Here is a 25,905-nt window from a genome sequence, read left to right as displayed (position 1 = left end):
AGCAGAAGACCGACATTAACAACTGACACTAGGCCAGGTGTCCCCAAACTTTTTAACTCGGGGGGCCCCCCTTCTAGCATTGGGGAACATCCCGTGCCCCCACTGCGCACGCATGTGCCACATCTACTTCCATGGGCACAAGCACTGTTCATGACAAACTGTTCACACCCCATTGTTGGTGGAGAGAATTTTGTAGGTTTAAAACTTATTTCCTGCAATTCTACACATTTTGTCATGGGGTGCAAAGAAAACTTTGCAGTTTTAAAGCAAATTTTCTTGCAATTCTATACATTTTGGCATGTCTAATGTGTATTCATGTGATATTTGAGTGACAAAAAAATTACAACAATATCTATGGGCTAAAAACCTTAAATAAAAAAACAGCTGACATGGGCTAGCTGATTTGGACATTTCTGGAAAAGTAATAAATAGCTCTCGAAAGTATGCAATGACTAACGTGACAAGAGGAACTGATTATGCACTACACGATTTCGACTATTACAACTTTCAAGAGTAAGTTTAAACCCGGACTGAGCCTCCCCCTCCCCCATGCCCCACAGTTTGAGAACCACTGCATTGGACAATTGACAACTAACATTAGCATCCCAAAATGATAGCTAGCCCATAGAGAAGAGGGCACACCTCCAAATTGTTGCCATTGAGTTGACACAATGAAATCAACTCAATTGCATTGATTGTTCACCTTTGTAGATTCTACCAAGTCCTCTGAAGTCCATCTGGTCAGAGCAGTTGAAGACCACCACGTATTTCCCCAGGCAGCGGCCCATGTCTTTAGTGGTCTCAGTCTTCCCTGTACCGGCTGGCCCGGCTGGGGCGCCGCCCATGCTCATGCCCAGAGCCTGAGACAGTGTGATGTAGCACCTATAAATGGATAGTTTGACATCATGGTTATTCAACATTTCACTAAGGAAAGATCTTCACCACACACACAAACACAAACCATCTTCTCTTGCCTGTCAGTTAAAGGGGTGATGACCAGACGATCAGTGCAACCCAGGAATTCATTTTGGTAAACAAAATCGACGTCGGTAATGGACACTAAGACATGATCCAAGTCCTCCTTGAAGTAGAACCTGCTCTGCTTCAGCCACTCAAAGTCAGTGGTTGACTTGATGTGCATTTTGACCTGATAAGGAATAGCAAATAATTTAAATATTTTGTGTTTTAACACAAAACCCAAAATGTAAATGTTCTAAAATGTAACTTAGAGACATAAGAATGTGGTTTTATTTTTCAGCGACTCACTAGGTCATCAAATATGTCCCTTTGGTGCACATGGATTGTGACCAGTGTCTCGAACTTGATACGATCAAATTTGGTCAGGTCATGGGTGGTCTGTGAAATTAGTGTGTTGAGCAGATCCAGGAACTTCTGGTTGGTAGTTGGCATGATCTTCTTGTCGTCTTTGGCGTTGCGCAGCGCCTCCTCCGAGTCCCGTGTCCACAGCATCTGGATGCCAAGCAGGCCCACCTGAGAAAACAAAGTTATCAACGATACACTTATTCTATTTACATATATTTTTGACAACTGATCGATCCTATGATTCGACAATTGATCCTAGATGGATATTCTTCATCATTCTGTTTCATATAATGGATTTCTAGGTTGCTCTCCCCACCTGTGCTTGGAACTGGTTGAGGAAGGTGAGGAGCTGAAAGCCTGAGTCGTTGATCTGGAGATCAGCAGCCTTGATGACAGAGTGTAGAGAGGACTGTTGCTGCATCTGCAGCTCTCCCAGCCACAGCTCCACAGGCCCCCTTGCCATCACTGGGTGGTCCAGCTGCAAACGCATGGACAGACACGTGAGCTGTCACTCACACACACAGACACACGCACACAAATGCATATGCACGCACACACACAGAGGGTGGCGAAAGGTTCCATTCAAATCTCGGAGCTGAAAAGGGGAAATAATATGTTGATGTACCCTTGAACAAGGCACTATACCATAATTGCTCCAGGGTTTTTGTTGATAATGGCTGGCCCTTGCCCCACGCTCTGAGGGAGAGTTGGGATATGCAAAAAAACAGATTTCCAATTCACACCTATGAAATAGGACAAAAATAAGCACCTACCAAATAATATTATTATTACGCACGCACGCGCACACACGCGCACACACACACACACACACACACACACACACACACACACACACACACACACACACACACACACACACACACACACACACACACACACACACACACACACACACACACACACACACACACACACACGATCATAGTGAGTATTGCATTTGATCATACTGATAATGTTGCATACCGGCACTTTCTCTCCCTCTTGTGAAATGACAGCCAAAATCTTGTCATAATCTTTGGCGTGGAATTCCACTTCGTTGACATTGTCAAACACACCAAGGAGATGAGGCTGGAAAAGAGAGTTTCCCTTATCTGAGACATTGTGCATCTCTTATTATTTAGACAAATCTCTGCCGTTCTAAGAGCTGTTGTTACCTGAATTGTGTGTGGATCGCTAGCTTGTCCCAGGATTTCTAAAAGGGAGGGATCAGACACAAAGAAGAACCTGGGGAACTGGAGCCTCTTTTTCTCCAGGTACCTGTTGAGTTCAAGAAACGTAGTCAGTTGAAAGACTAAGCTGCTAATGCTAAACAGTCTTTATCCGTACCCAGTGAGAGACTTCTGGCAAAGCTCCAGCTGCTCCTGGAGGTGAGGCAGCAGCTGACCCATGGTCTCGTCTCCCACGCAGCACTGCACTACGTTGGGGATCTCATGGGCACGCTGCATGATCTTGATCCACGACTTATCAATGTTCTGGAAGCGCTTGGCTTCCTAAAGCAAAATAAAATGTCAGAATCAGAATGAGAAACAGAAAATTTGAGTATATTGGCATGCAACACATGATTGCTGGGAAAATGTATTAAAATTGAAGACATACAGTCGTGGCCAAAAGTTCTGAGAATGACACAACTATTCATTTTCACAAAGTCTGCTGCCTCAGTTTGTATGATGGCAATTTGCATATACTCCAGAATGTTATGAAGAGTGATCAGATGAATTGCAATTAATTGCAAAGTCCCTCTTTGCCATGCAAATGAACTGAATCTCCAAAAAACATTTCCACTGCATTTCAGCCCTGCCACAAAAGGACCAGCTGACATCATGTCAGTGATTCTCTTGTTAACACAGGTATGAGTCTTGACGAGGACAAGGCTGGAGATCACTCTGTCATGCTGATTGAGTTCGAATAACAGACTGGAAGCTTCAAAAGGAGGGCGGTGCTTGAAATCATTGTACTTCCTCTGTCAACCATGGTTACCTGCAAGGAAACACGTGCCGTCACCATTGCTTTGCACAAAAAGGGCTTCACAGGCAAGGATATTGCTGCCAGTAAGATTGCACCTAAATCACCCATTTATCGGATCATCAAGAACAGCAGTTCAATTGTTGTGAAGAAGGCTTCAGGGTGCCCAAGAAAGTCCAGCAAGTGCCAGGACGTCTCCTAAAGTTGATTCAGCTGCGGGATGGGGGCACCACCAGTACAGAGCTTGCTCAGGAATGGCAGTAGGCAGGTGTGAATGCACAGTGAGGCGAAGACTTTTGGAGGATGGCCTGGTGTCAAGAAGGGCAGCAAAGAAGCCACTTCTCTCCAGGAAAAACATCAGGGACAGACTAATATTCTGCAAATGGTACAGGGATTGGACTGCTGAGGACTGGGGTAAAGTCATTTTCTCTGATGAATCCCCTTTCCGATTGTTTGGGGCATCCGGAGAAAAAGCTTCTTGTCCAGAGAAGACAAGGTGAGCGCTACCATCAGTCATTTGTCATGCTAACAGTAAAGCATCCTGAGACCATTGATGTGTGGGGTTGCTTCTCAGCCAAGGGAGTGGGCTCACTCACAATTTTGCCTAAGAGAGCAACTTCTCCCAACCATCCAGAAACAGTTTGGTGACAATCAATGCCTTTTCCAGCATGATGGAGCACCTTGCCATAAGGCAAAACTAAGTGGCTCGGGGAACAAAACATCGATATTTTGCGTCCATGGCCAGGAAGCTCCCCAGACCTTAATCCCATTCAGGATTTGTGGTCAATCCTCAACAGGGGGGTGGACAAACAAAAAAAACACAAATTCTGACAAACTCCAAGCATTGATTATTCAAGAATGGGCTGACATCAGTCAGGATGTGGCCCAGAAGTTAATTGACAGCATGCCAGGGCGGATTGCAGAGGTCTTGAAAAAGAAGGGTCAACAATGCAAATACTGACTCTTTGCATCAACTTCATGTAATTGTCAATAAAAGCCATTGACACTTATGAAATGCTTCTAATTATACTTCAGTATTCCATAGTAACATCTGACAAAAATATCTAAAGACATTGAAGCAGCAAACTTTGTGAAAATTAACATTTGTGTAATTCTCAAAACTTTTGGCCACGCCTGTACAGTACCAGTCAAAATTTGGACACACCTACTCATTCAAGGGTTGTCCTTTAATCTTACTATTTTCTACATTCTAGAATAATAGTGAAGACCTCAAAACTATGAAAAAACACATATGGAATCATGTAGTAACCAAAATAAGTGTTAAACAAATCAAACTATATTTTATTTTTGAGATTATTCAAAGTAGCCACCCTTTGCCTTGATGACAGCTTTGCACAATCTTGGCATTCTCTCAACCAGCTTCATGAGGTAGTCACCTGTAATGCATTTCAATTAAAAAGCGTGCCTTGTTAATGTGTTTGAGCCAATCAGTTGTGTTGTGACAAGATAGGGGTGGTATACAGAAGACAGCCCTATTTAGTAAAAGACCAAGTCCATATTATAGCAAGAACAGCTCAAATAAGCAAAGAGAAAAGACATGAAGGTCAGTCAATCCGGAAAATGTCAAGAACTTTTAAAGTTTCTTCAAGTGCAGTCGCAAAAACTATCAAGCGCTGATGAAACTGGCTCTCATAAGGACCGCCACAGGAAAGGAAGACCCAGAGTTACCTCTGCTGAAGAGGATAAGTTCATTAGAGTTAACTGCACCCGAGATAGCAGCCCAAATAAATGCTTCACAGAGCTCAAGTAACACACACATCTCAACATCAACTGTTCAGAGGAGACTGTGGAAATCTGGCCTTCATGGTCGAATTGCTGCAAATAAACCACTACTAAAGGACACCAATAAGAAGAAGAGACTTGCAATGGACATTAGACAGGAGGAATCTGTGCTTTGGTCTGATGGATCCAAATGTGCGATTTTAGGTTCCAACCGCTGTCTTTGTGAGACGCAGAGTAGGTGAACGGATGATCTCCGCATGTGTGATTCCCACCGTGAAGCATGGAGGAGGTGTGATGTGTGGGGGTGCTTTGCTGGTGACACTGTCAGTGATTTATTTAGAATTCAAGGCAAACTTAACCAGCATGGCTACCACAGCATTCTGCAGCGACTCGCCATCCCATCTGGTTTGCGCTTAGTGGGACTATAATTATTTTTTCAACAGGACAATGACCCAAAACACACCTCCAGGCTGTTTAAGGCCTATTTGACCAAGAAGGAAGAAGGAGAGTGATGGTGCTGGATCAGATGAGATGGTTTGGGATGAGATGAGATGGACCGCAGAGTGAAGGAAAAGCAGCCAACAAGTGCTCAGCATATTTTTGGAACTCCTTAGGGACTGTTGGAAAATCATTCCTCATGAAGCTGGTGGAGATAATGCCAGGATTCTGCAAAGCTGTCATCAAGGCAAAGGGTGGCTACTTTGAAGAATCTAAAATATATTTAGATTTGCTTAACACTTTTTTGGTTACTACAGGATTCCATATGTGTTATTTCATAGTTTTGATGTCTTCACTATTATTCTACAATGTAGAAAATAGTAAAAAATAAACAAAAACTCTTTAAAGAGTAGGTGTGTCCAAGCTTTTGACCGTATGTTTGAATATTGTGCAATATTCCTTATGTTTTGCTAGACAAGAGCTGAGTTCATAAAGTGTGGAGATCTTTTATATGATCAAGATGCATAAATCAAATGTTTTGCTAATCTGCAGATGGGCAGTTGTGCAGTACCTGTGGCAGTTGTTTGGCAATGTCACCTCCCACGAACACAGCCTCCAAATACACCCACAGGTTCTGGACGATAAGCCACTGCTCAATAATGTCAGATGAAGTAGACAGCTTGAAGACCCAGTTCTGAATGTCTTTCTTGAACGGAGCATTGTATCTATGCAAAGATATAAGGGCAAGGTAAGATTCTGGCAGCATTACCATTCTACCAACAACAAAACCTGACTTTGATCAACTGAAGGTCATTATCTATAGCCAAGTCAGTTGTTCATACCTGTTGCTCAGCAATGATCCCAGCAGCATCAAACTATCCTCCATGGTAGCGACTATCTCAGAGGTCTCTGTACCTTTCAGCATTAGCTCTCCTCGGCCCTTGAAGGTCATGAAACTCAGAGACTGACTGGACCATACATCCACCACCTGGGCCAGCTTGGCCTCGATGTCCTTCTCCTTGACCGCCGAGATGCAGATATCCTGAGGCGGCACAACAAGACATGACAGTTAACATGTCAAACAGTGGGGAAGACCACTACAGAAACCCTACATCAAAGATGAAATCATGCTTTAAGCCTGTAAATAACAAATATAAGCAAACATGCATCATAATGGATTTTCCTGTAATAAATATTTAACTGAATTGTGTATTATAACACTAACCTCAATATCCTCCTTGTATTTCAACAGGTTTGCCTCCATGATGTTCTGCAGGGCGAAAGTGTCTGACTCCACCTCAAACTTTTTGCCCGTCAGGCCGGTGATGCGGTCCCAGTGCCTCTGCTTCATGGCCTTGTTGGCCATCATCTCCAGCAGGGGGCAAGACTCGCTGAAGTCATCGATCCTCTTCTTCAGGTCCAAAAATGCCTGCCAGTCCTTCAGGCCTTTGGGCAGCTTCTTACACCTAGTGGTCAAACGATCTGTTACATCTCAACAACAGTAGACAAAAAAAACCAGAGTGAAACAAGAAGGTACTGTCCAATAAAACAAACAAATTTTCATTTCGCGCTCTAATGAATACGGAAAGGAAGCAACAAGGCCATTCTGAATCAGCAGAAATATAACATGACAGCAAAAGTACAGTACCTATTCTGGAAGTCCAAAAGCTCTGCATTGATCGCCTCAATGTCCACCTCTGTCCACAGAATGTCGTAGTATCCACTAATTTTGGCCATCACTGTGTCGTAGAGTCCATACAACTTCTGGAGTAAACTCAGCTCTTTTCTATGGTGAAAAAATAAATAGGATCATCTTTATCGTGTCATCTATCTACACTGTTGATGAAACAAGGAGTGTTGAACATCATAGACATTCATTTCAGTGATATCATTGTTCTACAAGTTACAACCAATGATGTATTGTATATAAACCTAGATTACCTATAAGTATGTCTAAATATGTGGTGTACTGTATATACACTCAGTGTGCAGTTTATTAGGTACACCACCCAGTTTACGAAAATGGTTAGCTCCAGACAGTGAGTCATGTGGCCGTGGTGTGCTATATACAGCAGGCAGAGATCCATTTAGGCATTCAGTTACTGTTCGATTGAACATTGAGAGTGGTATGATCGTCTGTGCCAGGCACGCCGGCTCTAGTATCTCAGAAACATCCGGCCTCCGTGGTTTTTCACACACAAGTGTCTAGGGTTTACAGAAAATGGTGCGACAAACTAAAAACAGCTCGTTGATGAGAGGTCAAAGAAGAATGGCAAGAATTGTGTAAGCTAACAGGTGGGCGCAGTGGTGTGTGGTGTGCCGAACGGGATCTCGGAATGTAAAACTCAGTCCTTGTCACGGATTGCAGCAGACGACCACACTGGGTTCAACTCATATTAGCTAAAAACAAGAAGTGGCTCCAGTGGGCAGGAGATCACAAACACTGGACAATTGAGGAGTGGAAAAACATTGCCGGGTCTGACGAATCCCGGTTCCTGTTGCGTCATGCTGATGGCAGAGTCAATATTCGGCGTAAGCAGCATGAGTCCATGGCCCCATCCTGCCTGGTGTCTATGGTACTGGCTGGTAGAGGTGGTGTAATGGTGTGGGGAATGTTTTCGTCCTGTCACAAGATAGTTCCCAAGGTACACATTGAGGAACATTTCCATGCTCTGATGAATTCAAGCTGTTCTGGAGGCAAAGGGGGGTCTTACTGTCACACCCTGACCATAGTTTGCTTTGTATGTTTCTATGTTTTGTTTGGTCAGGGTGTGATCTGAGTGGGCATTCTATGTTGTGTGTCTAGTTTGTCTGTTTCTGTGTTTGGCCTGATATGGTTCTCAGAGGCAGGTGTTAGTCATTGTCTCTGATTGGGAACCATATTTAGGTAGCCTGTTTGGTGTTGGGTTTTGTGGGTGATTGTTACCTGTGTTAGTGTTTGTGCCATACAGGACTGGTTTCGGGTTTTCACATTTATTGATTTGTAGTTTGTTCATGTATAGTTTCTTATAAAAAAAAACATGAACTTCAACCACGCTGCGTATTGGTCCGCCTCTCCTTCAACGGAAGAATCCCGTTACACTTACCCAGTACTAAATGGGTGTACCTAATAAATTGGCAACTGAGTAAGTCTGGTGAATAACATCCATTACAGTGTACCGTGTTTTTTGCAGAGCCTCATAATCTGTGACTGGTAAACCAAATAGCTGCTCTCCTGATGAGTAGGTGATGAATTTCCTCCACAGGTCGTCAAATCTGGCCTGAAAATATGGAGGAAAAGAAAAACACACATGACGCATGCAACACATCTGTGAAGATTACTTGCTGTAAAACCCTTTTGTGTGTGTTTATGCGCGTCATGTGAAAGACATGTGTGTGTGTGATATGTGTGTTAGTGTTACCTGGCAGATCTGCAGCCTAGTGCTGGCCTCGTTGGGAATTATCCCAGGCACCATTGGGCCTTCCTGCAACAAACAATGACCCCAAGAATGACCTACAGTTCATTCGGAAATTATTCAGACCCTTTGACTTTTTCAGCATTTTGTTACGTTATAGCCTTATTCTAAAATGTATTAAATGAAACATGTTCCTCATCAATCTACACACAATACCCCATAATGGCAAAGCATAAACTGTTTTTTCAATTAAAAAATCAAATGTATTAACAATGAAAAACAGAAATACCATATTTACATATGTATTCAGACCCTTTGCTTTGAGACTCGAAATTGAGCTCAGATGCATCCTGTTTCCATTGATCATCCTTGAGATTTTTCTACAACTTGATTGGATGGTTGTCCTTCTGGGTGGTTATCCCATCTCCACAGAGGAACTCTGGAGCTCTGTCAGAGTGACCATCGGGTTCTTGGGCACCTCCCTGACCAAGGCCCTTCGCCCCCGATTTCTCAGTTTGGCCGTGTTGCCAGCACTTGATGGTTCCAAACTTCTTCCATTTAAGAATGATGGAGGCCACTGTGTTCTTGGAGACCTTCAATGCTGCAGATATTTTTTGGTACCCATCCCCAGATCTGTGCTTCAACGTCATGGCTTGACATGCACTGTCAACTGTGGGACCTTATATAGGAAGGCGTGTGCCTCCAAATCATGTCCAAACAATTGAATTTACCACAGGTGGACTCCAATCAAGTTGTAGAAACATCTCAAGGATGATCAATGGAAACAGGATGCACCTGAGCTCAATTTCGGGTCTCATAGCAAAAGGTCTGAATACATATGTAAATAAGGTATTTCTGTTTTTTATGTTTAATACATCTGCTAAAAATGTCTAAAAAACTATTTAATTCCATTTTAAAATAAGGCTGTAACATAAGAAAATGTGGGAAAATGCAAGGGGTCTGAATACTTTCCGAATGCACTGTATCTACTGAATGGTAACTGAAGTAAATAAATACAATGTGTTTATTTCTTCTTTACCAGTTCATACTGATCTGTAAACATCACAACATCCTTTTGGAAAACGGTGACTGATTCCAACAGGTTCCGTTTGAACTTGGGCTGCACACGAACCAGCTCGTCTTGCACTGATCTCTGGGGAAGCAAAATTGCTATTTTGACGCCATAATACTGTAGGTAATTCGTCAAACATCTACAACTGAGTTGCAAACATGAGTTATTCCATAGGATAAATGTATAGTGGTAAACCATTACAACGGACCGCCTTGGACTGCAGTTTGATGAAGGAGTATCTGAGAGTATCCACCCCCTCCGCTTCCTCTTTGGTCACATCCACTTCAAATCTATTCAGAATCCCATAGGCTTCCTAGCAGATAGTATGAGAAAAGTACTTAACAAATGTGTCTGTGAAATCTTCTACCATTGCAATCCACAAATCACAAGCCGTAGTTTGACTTATACCTCAATGGGTCCCAGGGTCATGTCTATCTTGATCTCGGAGTCTCGTATTTTGGACAGGGCTTCCATGGCGAAACGCACATCCTCCAGGTCTGCGATAGGCCTGGAGAGCTTTTTCAGGTGTTCTCCAGTGAAAGTCATGATCTCCATCATTTTCTTTTTGTACTGCTCATTCAGGTACTTGCACAAGAGCTTCTTCCAGGCCTTTGCCTCGACTGTCAGAGACATCTTCAGCGGAGCTACAAGAAAGGGAAATGATCACAAAATAAATAGCTGGCTAAGTATTTGTGGTTTACAAAGTATCAAAGACTTGTGAAGCATTTACAGTATGTAGGCCTTATGAAGGTTTCATTAAGCCTTCATGAGTTAAAGGCCTAGTTCGTAAACACCATACCTGTTGACATTTCAATGCACCCCAAAATAATGGTAGGCTTGATTTCATCAATCTCCTGTTCGAATGCCACATAGTGGAGGATTTCAGACTTGATCTGAGTCAGGTAGGGGTTGCTGTCCATGAACTCCTATTCAGAGAATAGTTAAGATTCCACAGGTTAGTGAGACGGAAAAAAAAAGAAAAAAAAGATGGGTGGCAGGTAGCCTAGCGTTATAGTGTTGGGCCAGTATCCGAAAGGTTGCTTGTTCGAATTCCCAAATCTGTCTATGTGCCCTTGAGCAAGTCACTTAACCCTAATTACTCCAGGGTCTACGTTGATAATGGCTGATCCTGGCCGTGACCCCAATCTCTGAAGGTGTCTCAGAGGAAGTTGGGATATACAAAAAAAAACGTTTCCAGTTCACACATGCGTATAATACAAACTTGCACGTGTGAAATAGGACAAATATCAGCACCCACCAAAGTATTATATTATTACATGCCAACTTACTTAGTAGTAAACAAGCAAATAGTAACTAGAAAAAAAAGTTTGTGACTTGCATTGACACACCTTGACCTTAATCTGTCTGTCCTCGGCCCAGACCACCTTGAAGGGATGGAACTGCTTGAGAACATCACTGGCCGGTTTCCTCAGAGAGTTGACTGCTGATGTGAGGAGGACCACCAGCTTACAAATGTCCTTGTGTTCAGCTACGCTCTGATAGAAGTTCTTCAGCTTCCCTGCTGAGAAAACAACTCAAGTTAAATACTCATTCATGTCATCAATACTCATTGTGTAATCAATGTCAACACAATTCAAAGAACTCTGCAAAATACAGTATTCAATTTCATGGGAAGTTGTATGATTCCTAATTCGAACAGTGAATTTTCCCAAGTGGAGATATGTACAATCTGTGTTTAGTGGTAAGATAAGATGGTGGCTGAATCTTACTGCCAGACTTGCGCTTGTCTTCATGGTGGTGCTCCTGTCCCCAACGGGCCACTCCCCGGCTCACCTCCAGCACCAGGTGGACCAGTCGGTTGATGGCCTGCTGGATGTCATCCAAACTGGGCACCATCACCTGGTGCAAAATGTAAAAATGTAATTATATAACATTGATTTGGGACTTTGTTATTTCAAATTGAATCTAAAATGAACTCACCACGTTGGGTATGGTCAGGTGGACTTCGGGTTTGATAAAAGTCACCAGCTCCTCTGTGCTTGGTTGTGATTGGCTGAAACGTCCCTTTCTTGCTGACAAGCTGAACAGAGAAGTAAGACTCTTTAAAAATCTTTACACTCCTTCAAATTAGAATATCAGTCCAACATTTTGCACTATACAGCTGTAATGCATTTATTTTAGCTAAACCAAGGGATAATACTCTACATGACAACTCATGCATAGTTACGTCGCAACGAAGATTCTTCTTTTCAAAGTGTCCAGAGATAACCTTGTTGCTTTGACCAAGGCGTCAAGTAGCTTTGTGCTGAACCAGGCGTACATCTCTTTGCACTCCTAGGATCAGGATTGTTGTTAAAAGCATTGAAGTGTCCTGTTCTCACAAATGTACAGTATATTTTGGTGGAGTCAGTGCAGGTAGATACTTACCTTCTCAAAGTCATCTTCTTTCTCAGATTCTTTGTCATCACTATGATCATCATCAATGGAGGTGTTAACTTCTTCTGAGAATGCCACATTCTTCCGCTCTGGAATACAAAATGACTTACATTTAAATTTGATGAGGATGTTTATGTATGAGTATGTTTATGGGATGAGATGTTAAGAGTTTCTGGTTCTTTACAGGGTTTTTCATGAAATACCTTTAACAATTGGTACTTCCACAGGTTTCTTGACTTCTTTTGACTCGTAAATAGTATTGAATATCTCAATCAGCTCCTTCACTGCCTCTTCAACATGTCTGCTTTTGTGGTCCAAAATGTCTGCCCACTCCTTTGACTGGTTCTACAAAACAGAGTCATAGCAATTTCATGGTAAGAATAAGAAATCTGACAAGCAGTTAGTGCTTAGGGGGTCGTCATAGCAACTGATTAAAGCTGTAATTAACGATTAGGAATTATAAAAACTTTGGATCAGACAATTGTCTTATTTATTCAATATTTATGTAACAACTGTTTTTAAAAACCTGCAATAATGTTGAAAGTCCAATAAACTAAAGTAAACTGTACACTGAGGTCTCCCCATTGTATTTACATCATTTACATGAGTAATTAGGGTTGAGTGCCTTGCTCCAAGACCACATCGACAGATTTTTCACCAAGTCGGCTAGGGGATTCGAACCAGCAACCTTTCGGTTACGGGCCCAATGCTCATAAATGCTAGGCTACCTGCCGCCCATTGGATGGGCATACCTCATTGGTGCTGATGAGGCCTTGCAGTGACGAGGGCCTGTCCTCTGGGAGATCGATCAGCACAGTCTCTGAGATGTCTTGAAGGACGGCATCAATGTGCATCTCACAGATGTCTCGCACCTGAAGAGAAACATAAAGCAGAGCGCACGACTCAGCAACAAGTATTTAATTTGAACTAAATTTGAACTAAATGCTCCACAATGATTACAGCAGTATTTTCAGTGTACCTTCTTTAGGAGATGGTTAAGTTCAGACATGGCGGTGTCAACATTATGAAAGAAGTTGTCCAAGATGAGAGATGACCAGTTGAGTAACACCAAGCCGTGGCGAAGCACAGACTCGACCTAAAGTGACCACAAACAACAGAAATGACTTTATGAGGTAATACTAGCTAGTCTCCAAACAGTGCCATATCTCCTTCAAAGGATCATACTGTATTTTAGACCATTTTAACTTTCTTACATTTTTTATCTTGGATGCCATCAGGTTGTAGAAAACTGCAGGTATTTTCTCACAGGTGGCCTCGTAGTTGCACAGTAAAGTCTGCAATAATAAATCTGGGCAATATGGTTCTTCAATTCATTGAATGTCTGTGACTCTGCATTGTCTAGGATATTACCTCCAGTCGAAGTTTGTTGGCTTTCATCGACCACTCTGTCTTGACCAGACGCAGAGCCTGATCAGGAACCTCCAGACCCATCTTCAGCATGCACTTTGTCTCTCGCACTATCTCCGTGATTTTGGGATCGAAGTTGACGAGTAGTTTTCCTGTGTCCATGTGGCGGACTAATAAGGTTGCTTGTAAAGCTGTTAGCAAAGAAGGGGAAAGACGAGCATATTTTGTGAAATATGAGGGAAAAAAATGAATTCAGATCAGATGAGACAAATGGATAGGCTACTGACCGTATTGGAGCTGTGAGACCTCCCTCATCCAGGCTCTGTGATAGAGAAGCTCAAACTCCACAAACACAGCTGCAGTCCGGTTGTACATTCTCACCACGTCCTTTCCCTCTGGACTCGACAGGATCTCTGAGTTTTTCTGTAGAAAGTGTTCGCAGTTAGTGTTGTTTCTCAGTAGATTAAATTCTTAGTAGATTTCTGAAACTGTAAGAGAAATCTTACAGGTCATGTTGTGAAGTTTGAACCTACCTCGATGTAGTGTATAGGTTCCTGTATGCTCCTGTAGAGCTGTCTGATCCAGAGGACTTTGCCAGCTATAGGGGGCATGTTCCTTGCCAATGGAGGGTCCTCTCTGTGAATCTGGTAGAGCTGCATGGATAAAGAAAAACTGTGATCAAGTCTGATCCATAATGCGTCTGTGCCTATAGGCTACCTGACCATTTTTAGGACTAAGGATTACATTTATAAACATACCTTCTTGACAGACTCCAGCTCTGAGACGTAGTGCTGAAGAATAAGCCCAACTGTGCTTGAGACTTCTGTCTTTAGACAGGGCATGTTCAGCTTCTGAAATCTACAGACAATAACAAATATATGTCAAAGTAACATTTCCAGAGTTGGTTCTGAAATTTTTTAATATACCAGCATGCTAATTCCATTTGTGAGGTAGACTACTCTTACATGGCTCTACCCAACGAATGTAAGAGTGGTGCTGGTACATACTATATTTGCTATCACGTAAGGCTCTAGATTGCAGGGAATGGCGGTTACACGTGTTAAAAAATATATATATATATCTGAGTCGAAAGTAGGGCACTGCCCCCTAAATTCCTGGGGAGAACCCGGTCTTATTTTTATTAAAATAGTTTGAGTGATATTTTCTACCTTTTCAGAAAAAACAAGGCATGCTGAGACGAGAGGATTTTGGAGAAACAGGAATTCATGAACATCTGGAGCTGGTTCTAAAGAAGATAAAGGACGACAACATCCTAGAATTAGGAATTAGAACTCTGACAACATGTTGAGCTGTGAGCTTTTCTTTGCCTACAAACAAAACAAAGCAGTTTAGACTCATCTACTCAAACCAAGTTGAATAAAACATGCCTCGAGGTTGCTTATCTGAACCATGAACTCTGCAAAGTCCACCTCAAACTCTGCTTTTCTGGGGGCCAGGATGTCATACTGCTTCTTCTTCATGGTCAAGTAGATGTTCTGGAACTTGGAAGCCAGAGTGTCTATACCCTCAATGGTGGACTGTCCCAGGACAGAGAAGGTCTTTACTGCAGTGATCATCCGAGTGATCTGAAAACAAGAAAGAAATTAATCTCAAATGTATAGCAGCAGGCCTTCTGTTTTTTTATGGAAAAGGTTGGCTGCATTAATGAGGTACACACCTTCTCCAGTCTCTTGCAGAAACCCTCAAACTTGCCAAAGATGTACATCTCTGACACCTCAAAGGGTTTCTCCCCAGGCCTCTCCAGGGTTTGTTTCTTTGTCTTGTGGAAGCAGGACTGATACTCCCGGAACAAGTAGATACAGTCCTATCAAACCCCCAAAATGGTCAAAACTCAAACCTAGTGTAAATCAGGGGTAGAATTGACCATGTTTTTGATGCCATCATCAATCACCTGTATCTTTTTGATGATGTCTTGTGTATCCTGTTCCCAAATTCCAGAGGTGCCGTTGTCAGTAATGTATGCTCTACATGCTGTAACCATCTGATTTGTGACCTGAGTGACAAATATTACAACAACCAAGCTTTAAATACATGTGCTCCAATTCAATTCCATGTCAGTTCCCATAGCTGATAAAGCCAAGTGGGTAATTTGTTAAAGAATTAATAATTCCACTAACTTTTTTATTAGCTCTGATGGAATACAGAGAAAGTACTTACTTTGATGAAGAGTGAAGTCATTCGTTCAGATGTATTGTAATATTGTGACACACTGTGGATCATTCGAATGGCATTGATAAGGTTCTGAATGCTCTTGGCCATGGTGACCTGAAATAAAACATGTTCACTTGTGAAATCAATTAGAATAAAACATTTCAAATCAGAATAATGAAGACTAATTAATCATCTTATTTACCGGGTCACAGTTGTAGAGAGGTTGGCAGACTTTTTCGAGGGTGTACAGGAATTTCACATTATCCTTTGCCTCGTTGGCACAGTCGGTTATTCTGGCATCCAGCTCTCTCCACAACTAAAGTAAATAATATGTACCAACAACAGGAACATGTCAACATTTTGTTGGAGCATGTAATGGTAAACATTTCATTTTCATTGCCACTTCAGGAAGACAGCCAAGTGATGATAGTACCTTTAGAGTCTTGGAGCGGTTGATATTGAGTACATTGACCACGGCCTTGCACTCGGGGCCCTTGATGTGCTCAATGATAGAGTTGAACTTGGCCGACATTCTCTTCCAGTGCTCTAACTCAGTCAAAGGTCCTGAGGCATCAGCTTCTTTCCTCATTTGATCACTCTCTGTAAGGACCTGGGGGTCATAGAAATAGAGTTGAAGAACAGAAGACTTGAAGTACTATGGATTGGCAAGTACATTTTTTTTACATTTGTGCGGTGTTACAGTATGTGTAGGTTCATAGTACATAGACAGTCATACTCTGTAGTACCTGCTCAATCTGTTTGTACCACATCATCAACGCTTCCTCGAGTTGATGCACCATGTCAACATCTGCTGCTGCTGCTTTTACGTCTTCAAAGGATATCAGCCTGGCGAATTCAATGTTTGAGGCCGTCTTCAGTTGAACAGTGCCTTCAATGCATGCTTGCATTCCTGCAGTACATCATACAAATCAAAGTGTTGCCTACGTTTAACAAACTGACTAGACTTGTTGTCAGCTCAAAATCATGCAGAAAACAATAATTGAATGATGCTGTAGGCCTACTGTGTGTGTACACTACAGTTAAAAAGTTTGGAGTCACTTAGAAATGTCTTTGTGTTTGAAAGAAAAGCAAACTGTTTGTCCATTAAAATAACATCAAATTGATCAGAAATACAGTGTAGACATTGTTAATGTTGTAAATAACTATTGTAGCTGGAAACGGCATATTTTATATGGAATAGCTACATAGGCGTACAGAGGCCCATTATCAGCAACCATCACTCCTGTGTTCCAATGGCACGTTGTTTTAGCTAATCCAAGTTTATCATTTTAAAAGGTTAACTGATCATTAGAAAACCCTTTTGCAATAATGTTAGCACAGCTGAAAACTGTTGTTCTGCTTAAAGAAGCAATACAACTGGCCTTCTTTAGACTAGTTTAGTATCTGGAGCATCAGCATTTGTGGGTTTGATTACAGGTTCAAAATGGCCAGAAACAAAGATTAGCTTCTGGCTAGCTTCTATGGAGGATTACAGATTTGAGGTAAATAATACTTTTTTTTTTATAAATATAAATTGGTGAGGCGGGTTGCAGGAGAGTGTTTTGAAGATGAGTTTATGGAAAATAAAAAAATATATAAAAAGTTATGTGAAAAAAGTTGTAAATATATATATATATATATACGGGACACGACAAGATGAGGACAAAAGACGTCTGAACTGCTATGCCATCTTGGAACGAATGATCTATCTGGAGCATCAGCATTTGTGGGTTCGATTACAGGCTCAAAATGGCCAGAAACAAATAACTTTCTTCTGAAACTTGTCAGTCTATACTTGTTCTCAGAAATGAAGGCTATTCCATGTGAGAAATTGCCAAGAAACTGAAGATCTCGTACAACGTTGTGTACTACTCCCTTCACAGAACAGAGCAAACTGGCTCTAACCAGAATAGAAAGGAGGGGGAGACCCCGGTGCACAACTGAGTAAGAGGACAAGTACATTAGAGTGTCTAGTTTGAGAAACAGACGCCTCACAGACAAAGACAATGACATTTCTAAGTGACCCCAAACTTTTGAACAGTAGTGTGTGTGTGCACAATTTTGTTTTATTATTGTAACTCTCTCACCATCTAGGAAATGAATATAACGAGTGATTGTGTCTTTGAAGTTTTGTTTATCCTTCTCTCCATGTTTCGACTGATTCAAGGCACCCCAGTTTTCTGTTGCACAGACAGCTGGCATCATAATCTTTGACAACAGATTCCTGGTGCCTTTTAATAGACCCTCAGTGGCATCTAGCATAGAAAAATAAATCTCCTACAAAAAGAAAGGGAATGGAAATTGACCAAGCATTAACAGTCAAAAAACTCATGATTAGAGCATTCCTTTGTATTCAATATGGACCTATTATGCGGCTATCATAGATTATATGTACAAAATACAAAATCTTAGTCCTTCAGTTCAGAAGTCTCTACCTTCCGTAGATCTTCCATAGAATATCTCACCTCATGTATGTTTTTTATATTGACAGGAACGTCAATTTTAGTTCGTACAAAGAATGGGCACAATCCTGTCAGACATGTCTCAGACAAATTGGCTAAAAATAGTCTCATTATTATGGCTCCTTTTGCAGTTCCAGGAAAGGTGCGTCCACACTCTAAAACAAAATAAAATTCAATTGAATTGAACTTGCGCCGTTTAAAAGGTCTGGGTCAGAGTGAAAGGTGACATAAACAGACAATAAAATGTTTCATATCTATTTCACAAAAATCTATGAATAACAATAATGTATTGGTGCCAATGTGGCTCTATAGTATGCATTTTATGTCATGAAGAAATACAGAGGTAATCATCCTGCATTCACCTATTCCTGGGACTTCTGTCTCTTGGTAGACAAATGCGATGGTTTTACTTCCTCCTTTGGCAAAAAAATCATCAAATGGTGCCAACTGTGGGGGGGGAGCAGAGTGTCTACAAGATATCTCAGATCTTTGTTGTTCATCAAGCAGGTAAAGGTTAAAGAATTTGACCAAACAACAACAATTCATAGGGAACCTCAACAGCTTGTTGGGATTCATATCAATTACAGTTCTACTCACAGAAGGAGCATCTAAAACAAACTCTTCTACTGCTTGTAGTTCGAGGGAGAGCCTGTCAGCCAAGATCTCAAAGATGTATTTGTGCCCAGAGGTAAGTAGCTTCTTTCGAGCTTCTCTTGATTCCTTGTACCTGGCCTGAAAGGACAAAGTGTCAATGTTACTCTAAATGGGGTGGTGTGCTGTGCACATCAGGCAAACAGAGTGTAAGGTGGGACTGTAGCAGCCCACAGTAAAACAATGTATTATACTATGAAGTGATAGCAGCTACAATTGTGACTTTGTGAGCACATAGGCCTGGGCAGCTGAACCTTCGTTGAGCAAGTTCTCATCACTTCTTGTTCTCAACTCAAATTCCTCCATGACTATTCATCCAACAGACCTGCTTCTCCTTCATGGTCTCCTGCACAGCCTGGACACAACTACCAGATCGATGGAACTTGCTGCCCCGCCGGCCTACAGCACCTCGATCTGTGGGCACGTTGTCAGCCATGGGGCTAGGATCACCTGTGCTATCTGGGTGACTGGTTCCACTCATCTTTTCATCTGCAAGGATGTGATTCAGGAGTCAGGAAAACATAGTCAATCAACAAAATCCGGATTTTGGCTAGAAGAAAGGTCTGTTGCTTTATTTGAAGGGATGATAAATGTCAGAAAATAAGAAATTCCAGATTAATCAGGAAAAATCCCATCCCTGCACTTGAGGACTACCTTTAGATTGTTGGTAATAATAACGTTAATTTAACTAGCTTTATTGAATGATAGGGGTCACTGGTAATGTTAGTGTCAATGATTTAAATATACACTAGATCACAAATAGGGGGCGCTGTGTTGTAGCCACCATGTCTCCATCTTGGCACTCCCCACAAATGTAAAAAATATTTTTGGACGCTATAGAAATTAATTGATTAATGTCTACATTTATTTTTGTCACATTTATTCTATTACAGAAACCTTAATGCATACTTTAAAATTACACTGCATTCGGAAAGTATTCAGACCCCTTGACTTTTTCCACATTTTGTTACATTACAGCCTTATTCTAAAATTGATTAAATCATTTTTTTCACAATACCCCATAACGACAAAGGCAAAACAGATTTATTTTCTAAATGTCTGCAAATGTATACAAAATTAACTGAAATATCACATTTACATAAGTATTCAGACCCTTTACTCAGTAGTTTGTTGAAGCACCTTTGGCAGCGATTACAGCCTCGAGTCTTCTTGGGTATGAAACTATAAGCTTGGTACACCTGTATTTGGGGAGTTTCTCCCATTCTTCTCTGTAGATCCTCTCAAGCTCTGTCAGGTTGGATGGGGAGCGTCGCTGCACAGCTATTTTCAGGTCTCTCCAGAGATGTTAGATCGGGTTCAAGTCCAGACTCTGGCTGGGCCACTCAAGGACATTCAGAGACTTGTCCCCAAAGCCACTCCTGCGTTGTCTTGGCTGTGTGCTTAGGGTTGTTGTCCTGTTGGAAGGTGAACCTTTGCTCCAGTCTGAGGTCCTGAGCGGTCTGGATCATGTTTTCATCAAGGATCTCTCTGTAGTTTGCTCCGTTCATCTTTCCTTCGATCCTGACTAGTCTTCCAGGCCCTGCCGCTGAAAAACATCCCCACAGCATGATGCTGCCACCACCATGCTTCACTGTAGGGATGTTGCCAGGTTTCCTCCAGACGTGAGACTTGGCATTTAGGCCAAATAGTTCAATCTTGGTTTTATCAGACCAGAGAATCTTGTCTTTGGGGACCTTTTGGCAAACTCCAAGCGGGCTGTCATGTGCCTTTTACTGAGGAGTGGCTTCCGTCTGGCCACTCTACCAAAAGGCCTGATTGTTAGAGTGCTGCAGAGATGGTTGTCCTACTGGAAGGTTCTCCCATCTCCACAGAGAAACTCTGGGGCTCTGTCAGAGTGACCATCAGATTCTTAGTCACCTCCCTGACCAAGGTCCTTCTCCCCTGAATGTTCAGTTTGGTTGGGCTGCCAGCTCAAGGAAGAGTCTTGGTGGTTCCAAACTTCTTCCATTTAAGAATGATGGAGACAACTATGTTGTTGGGGACCTTCAATGCTGCAGACATTTTTTGGTACGCTTCCACAGGTCTGTGCCTCGACACAATCCTGTCTCGGAGCTCTACATAAAATCCCTTCGACCTCATGTCTTGGTTTTTGCTCTGACATGCGCTGTCAAATGTGGGGCATTACATAGACATGTGTGTGCCTTTCCAAATAATGTCCAGTCAATTGAATTTACCACAGGTGGACTCTAATCAAGTTGTAGAAACATCTCAAGGATGATCAATGGAAACAGGATGCACCTGAGCTCAAATTCGAGTCTCATAGCAAAGGGTCTGAATACTTACGTAAATAAGGTATTTCTGTTTTTATGTTTAATACATTTGCAAAAATGTCTAAAAGCCTGTTTTTGCTTCATCATTATGGGGTATTTTGTGTAGATTTATGAGGATTGTTTGTATTTAATCCATTTTAGAATAAGGCTGTAACATAACAAAATGTGGAAAAAGCCAAAGGGTCTGAATACTTTCCGAATGCACTGTATATTATGTGAGCAAAACATACAAATAAAAAATTTAAAAAATGTATAAAAACATTTTCCATGAAATTACTAATGTTAAGCTACTGTCCGTGCTACAACAAAAAAAACATACTTAAAAAATGAAACTAACATTAACGTTATCTATGTAATGTTAGCTAGATAAAGGTATCTAACGTTAGCTAGGTAATGCTATGACAATTACCAACAATACAGTAGCTAGCCAACGTTTATTAACGTTAGCATAACGATCAGGTTGCACCATTAACACCGGTATGTAACATTATGTTTGGCCAGTTGAACTTGTTAAATAAAAGGTACATAAACATTGCCTCGGCTAATTTACTGGCTGTTGTTTTAATATTCAAACTAAAATACATTAAAATATCATAATTACCGTTTAGCCCGTTTCAGCAGGTTGTCTCTATTATTTCAAACAAATGTTTAAAATCCAACTGCCACTCTCTCGAGCTACAGCCTAAGGCTCGCGATCGAACATGCATGATACAACCGGCTCGAGTATGAATCCGCACTTGGACCCATAATTTCTTGCTACTGCTGAGATTGCTTAACATTTCCTGGTATTCCAGGATATACATTTACAACCAGTCCTGAGCACTAACATCTACAGTAGACACTAGTAAGTACCATTCTCTTCTTTCATGGAGATAACGTTAGCTAGCTATCGTGGTAGCTATAAGTGCATTGGTCATCTTCAGGGAAAATAGTGTTTTCAATGCTGTTATATTAATTTCAAGCAGTAGCACTATAATACACACACAACTAGCTAGTAACCTTTGGCAGTTGGGTACTCTGTGGAATCATGGACATATACTCAATTTCAATAAATGAGCCTTATGCTTGTTACTGTAGCTCAGGGGTAGGCAACCCTGTTCCTGGAGTGCGGACGATACTGCAGGATTTTGTTCCAACTAGGCACCACACCTGACCAACTGAGCTAATTGATCAGTTCAATGGTTGCCTAAATTCAAAACACCTGGTCTTCCAGGACGGTTAAATTAAAAACATGAAGTGCATGCAGCACTCCAGGATCAGGGTTGCTTGCTGTAGCTACTTCATTTTGTGTGTGTGTGTGTGTGTGTGCAGATAGTCTATAAGTGCTTAAAGGTGTGCTTTAGCCCAAGTATTCGTGACAGCACAAATACTGTCCGTTCTCCTACTACAGGTAGAGGGTGTGTTGATTCATTCAGTTGACTAAAGTGAGTGATCATATAGGTCTATACGCCTTGAGGGTACATAGTGTATATATATTTTTCTCTGAGCTGTACACTTTTGTATCTCTCCTTCCATCAGCAATGTCGGGAAATCCAGCAGTGGTGATGCGTTTGGTGGCTTCGGCTTACGCAGTGGCAGAGAAGGCAGGAGCTATCATACGGAGGGATCGTGGAAAAGGTTGGACTTACTGAACGCAGAGTGGGGCAAAGTGCTGAATTGAGGGAGATTGATAGACAGTGAGATGGAGGCTGAATGTTGTTTATAAATGATCTCTCACTCTCTCTTATGTGGACAGACGGCGGCTAACGATCTACAGACACTGGCAGACAGGCTGATCCAGCAGAACATATGTGCCTCCCTATCCAAAAGCTTCCCCCAAATCACCATCATCGGAGAGGTGGGTGTGTATAACATCAGGTATTGAGCTTAAGGGTTGCACTATTGTCTGGGGCAAGTGAACTCAGCAGTCGGGCAAGTTGAGGTTGCCCAAGGTGATTTTTTTTTTTTTAAACAACAAGCCTAAAACAGATTTTCTGGTTCATCCCTATTGTTTAAGTGAAAGATGGACAATTTATGGCAGCTGGGTAAATTGTGGTTGCCCCATTTAGATAGGTTATTATATTTTTCTAACATTGGGGCCACACTGGAAGTGTAACTTTTAGTCAGTGGGAGCAGAGCGCTAGCCGCTATGTCAGATTGCTCTCAGGCGTGAGCTGCGCTTAGAATTCTTGAAAATAGAACCAGAACTTACTTTTACACTGGAGCAGCGCAAGCCTTTCAATGAGCTGGCACGCTTACGCCAGTTTTCTCTGAAATTAATTGGAGCGTCTCACACTCTGCAAAAGTTATGCGTCCGATGTAGCAGGCCAGTAGAACAGATTTTTCTGCTTCCTCCCTGTTGTTTAAGTGCTCTCCCTGCAGTTTTGTGTGTAAACAAATGTTATTTTACATTTTCAGGAAAGTGACTAATCTTTGGGCAACCTAAAAATACAGCTGACTTGTCCGATTGGCAAGTATTTTCAGACCTTAATGTAAATCCATGCAACTTGCATGAATAGGATCTGTCCTAATGTTACTGACCAATTCATTTTGATGTAAAGATTAGAGTACACAACACATGTTGCACAACATCTGTCTTAACAGTGAACATCTCTCACATCAGGATCTGCCAGAGGAGGCTGTCAAAGAAGACCTGATTGAGAGCAGTCAGTCTGAAGAAATCCTACAAGTCCTGTCCATTGGAATGCAGTGCCCTCAAAGAGGAGGTGAGACTCAGGGACTTAAGAGCTGAAACTGAAACCTACTGTACTGATTTGGATCATTTTCTGGGTACTGACTTCTCATTCCAGCTGTGTTTCTGTGTTTGAATGTCCCGGTGTCTGAATTTTAGCTGGTTGTGTGGGTCGACCCCCTTGATGGCACTAAAGAATACACTGAAGGTAAGCTTACTACGGCGTTATTATTTTGCCAGTCTTTTGTTTAGATCACTCATTACAGGCTTCCAACACATACCCTCGATTACTACCAGGTATTTCAGTGTCACTCTTCTCTTACACTTCCTCTTAGACCTATGCATTGTCCTCTGACAAAAACCTGGGGAACATTTAATTCAGTCATCTCCTAATCATCAGTGCTGATTCCCTTTTTCACTCTCTCTCCTGTCACCCCTGCTGAGCAGCGGCCAAGTGTCTTTACCTGCCACATCAGGTCCAGATGTGTCATACGGGGTCGGACGCCCAGCTTCTCAGCACGACTCTCCGTATGGTGACAGAGGGAGGGTATTGGGACTGGGAGGGACAAGAGCAGAATAGGTGAAGGATAAAGGAGGAATGCTTGGACTTCTCCATCCTTTTTTTCTTTGCTATTATACTACCCTTACATCACTTGTTTGTTCTTCATGCTGGAAAACTACCACAGTATGTCTACTAGATATACAGTGTGATGTCGATACTTGTGTGAAGTCCACTGTTTGTGTTCCCTTCAACTAACATGTCATCTGATCTCAGGTCTTCTTGAGCACGTGACTGTACTGATCGGCATTTCATATGGAGGGAAGGCCATTGCCGGGGTCATCAACCAGCCCTTCTTCAATTACCAGGTACCAACAAGTGATCGACAAATAATCTTTCTGCCTTATACCCTCTTACCTATCAGTGCACGTTGAGTAGGGAGAAAATATTTTAGAAATAGGGAGCTAACAAATTCTTCATTTTCAGTTGCAAAACATTTTGCTACATTGTGCCCAATTGAACACGACCTTGGTCCGTGAGTGTGTAATGTCCTGTGTTTTGTATCCACAGTTGGGGACGGAGACAGCAAACATGTGGGGAATGCCGGACTGGGCGCCTTTGGGTTCGAGCTACAGGAGGTTCCGGATGGCCGCCGCATAGTCACCACGACCCATTCCCACAGCAACAAACTTGTCAGACACCGTGGATGCCATGGTACCTCATGATGTGATAAGAGTTGGCGGAGCAGGAAATAAAGTGAAATGAGAAGGTATGGTGGGGGTACATAGGTAAACATCAATAAAATGTCTTATTTCTCTGTACCCTTTCTTTGTGTAGATTGTTCAGCTTGTGGAGGGGAAGGCCTCAGCCTGTCTTTGCCAGTCTAGGAACTAAAAAGTGGGACACTTGTGCCCCTGAAGCCATCCTGCATGCATTAGGAGGTAAGCAACATCCTCTTGATCATATTGAAAGTACCTCTGAGTAATGAAAAAATAATGGTGTCTGTTTTTTTCTTTCTTGTCCGTCCCTCTGCAGACATGCATGGCAGTGTGTTGTGTTACGATGCTAATGTTAAGCACATGAATTCTGCTGAGGTGCTGGCCACACTACGCAACCACCAGTACTACACCAGCAAAGTGCCCCAGTCAGTCCTGCAGGCCCTGATTGATAAATATAATTTACAACTGTTATTGTCCAAAAACCCTGCCAAATTATTTTTTTAAATTCTAGCACCTAGTCATGAATGGAATGTTTTAATTTCCATAATTACTTGTATAAAATCAACATTGTACCCCAAAGTAATTAATCATGAGCCATAAACAACTAGTAATGCTGCATACTTCAAGAAAGGTTCATATCTCACCTTTCTGGTAAAAAAATAGTTATGAAGTGTAGTCACTTGACACAAGCAGAACAAATAAAATGTGGTATTTCCAATTC

The 25,905-nt window shown here is 41.9% G+C and overlaps 1 protein-coding gene and 1 pseudogene across 1 annotated transcript in view; one reads left to right on the top strand and one right to left on the bottom strand.

Annotated features, from left to right (window-relative positions):
• The window catches only part of LOC115139177 (dynein axonemal heavy chain 8), a 70,156-nt gene extending 50,670 nt beyond the window's left edge, over nt 1–19,486 (bottom strand). Inside the window, exons 1-43 of the mRNA XM_029676309.2 lie at nt 19,330–19,486; nt 18,951–19,085; nt 18,716–18,800; nt 18,357–18,508; nt 17,979–18,168; nt 16,638–16,801; nt 16,325–16,501; nt 16,094–16,207; nt 15,898–16,005; nt 15,632–15,733; nt 15,398–15,544; nt 15,108–15,305; nt 14,889–14,965; nt 14,478–14,577; nt 14,253–14,372; nt 14,007–14,142; nt 13,723–13,910; nt 13,566–13,646; nt 13,331–13,447; nt 13,104–13,223; nt 12,555–12,696; nt 12,343–12,440; nt 12,143–12,249; nt 11,896–11,995; nt 11,685–11,814; nt 11,304–11,476; nt 10,754–10,880; nt 10,363–10,598; nt 10,163–10,267; nt 9,922–10,035; nt 8,889–8,951; nt 8,647–8,747; nt 7,136–7,273; nt 6,713–6,953; nt 6,330–6,529; nt 6,059–6,212; nt 2,671–2,834; nt 2,499–2,601; nt 2,308–2,412; nt 1,640–1,801; nt 1,267–1,491; nt 975–1,147; nt 704–882 (exon numbers count right to left, since the gene is read on the bottom strand). Of these exons, the coding sequence (XP_029532169.2) occupies nt 704–882; nt 975–1,147; nt 1,267–1,491; nt 1,640–1,801; nt 2,308–2,412; nt 2,499–2,601; nt 2,671–2,834; nt 6,059–6,212; nt 6,330–6,529; nt 6,713–6,953; nt 7,136–7,273; nt 8,647–8,747; nt 8,889–8,951; nt 9,922–10,035; nt 10,163–10,267; nt 10,363–10,598; nt 10,754–10,880; nt 11,304–11,476; nt 11,685–11,814; nt 11,896–11,995; nt 12,143–12,249; nt 12,343–12,440; nt 12,555–12,696; nt 13,104–13,223; nt 13,331–13,447; nt 13,566–13,646; nt 13,723–13,910; nt 14,007–14,142; nt 14,253–14,372; nt 14,478–14,577; nt 14,889–14,965; nt 15,108–15,305; nt 15,398–15,544; nt 15,632–15,733; nt 15,898–16,005; nt 16,094–16,207; nt 16,325–16,501; nt 16,638–16,801; nt 17,979–18,168; nt 18,357–18,508; nt 18,716–18,800; nt 18,951–19,085; nt 19,330–19,485 (6,007 nt within the window). The 5' untranslated portion in view covers nt 19,486. The remainder of the gene's footprint in view (nt 1–703; nt 883–974; nt 1,148–1,266; nt 1,492–1,639; nt 1,802–2,307; nt 2,413–2,498; nt 2,602–2,670; nt 2,835–6,058; nt 6,213–6,329; nt 6,530–6,712; nt 6,954–7,135; nt 7,274–8,646; nt 8,748–8,888; nt 8,952–9,921; nt 10,036–10,162; nt 10,268–10,362; nt 10,599–10,753; nt 10,881–11,303; nt 11,477–11,684; nt 11,815–11,895; nt 11,996–12,142; nt 12,250–12,342; nt 12,441–12,554; nt 12,697–13,103; nt 13,224–13,330; nt 13,448–13,565; nt 13,647–13,722; nt 13,911–14,006; nt 14,143–14,252; nt 14,373–14,477; nt 14,578–14,888; nt 14,966–15,107; nt 15,306–15,397; nt 15,545–15,631; nt 15,734–15,897; nt 16,006–16,093; nt 16,208–16,324; nt 16,502–16,637; nt 16,802–17,978; nt 18,169–18,356; nt 18,509–18,715; nt 18,801–18,950; nt 19,086–19,329) is intronic.
• A 3,320-nt stretch (nt 19,487–22,806) lies between these two features.
• On the top strand, nt 22,807–25,688 carry LOC115140377 (3'(2'),5'-bisphosphate nucleotidase 1-like; annotated as a pseudogene).
• Nucleotides 25,689–25,905: the final 217 nt, after the last annotated feature.

Source organism: Oncorhynchus nerka, linkage group LG13 (assembly GCF_034236695.1).
Source record: "Oncorhynchus nerka isolate Pitt River linkage group LG13, Oner_Uvic_2.0, whole genome shotgun sequence".
Lineage (NCBI taxonomy): Eukaryota > Metazoa > Chordata > Actinopteri > Salmoniformes > Salmonidae > Oncorhynchus > Oncorhynchus nerka.
The sequence above is the reverse complement of the archived record's forward strand: the minus strand, read 5'-3'. Positions and strand labels throughout refer to the sequence as shown.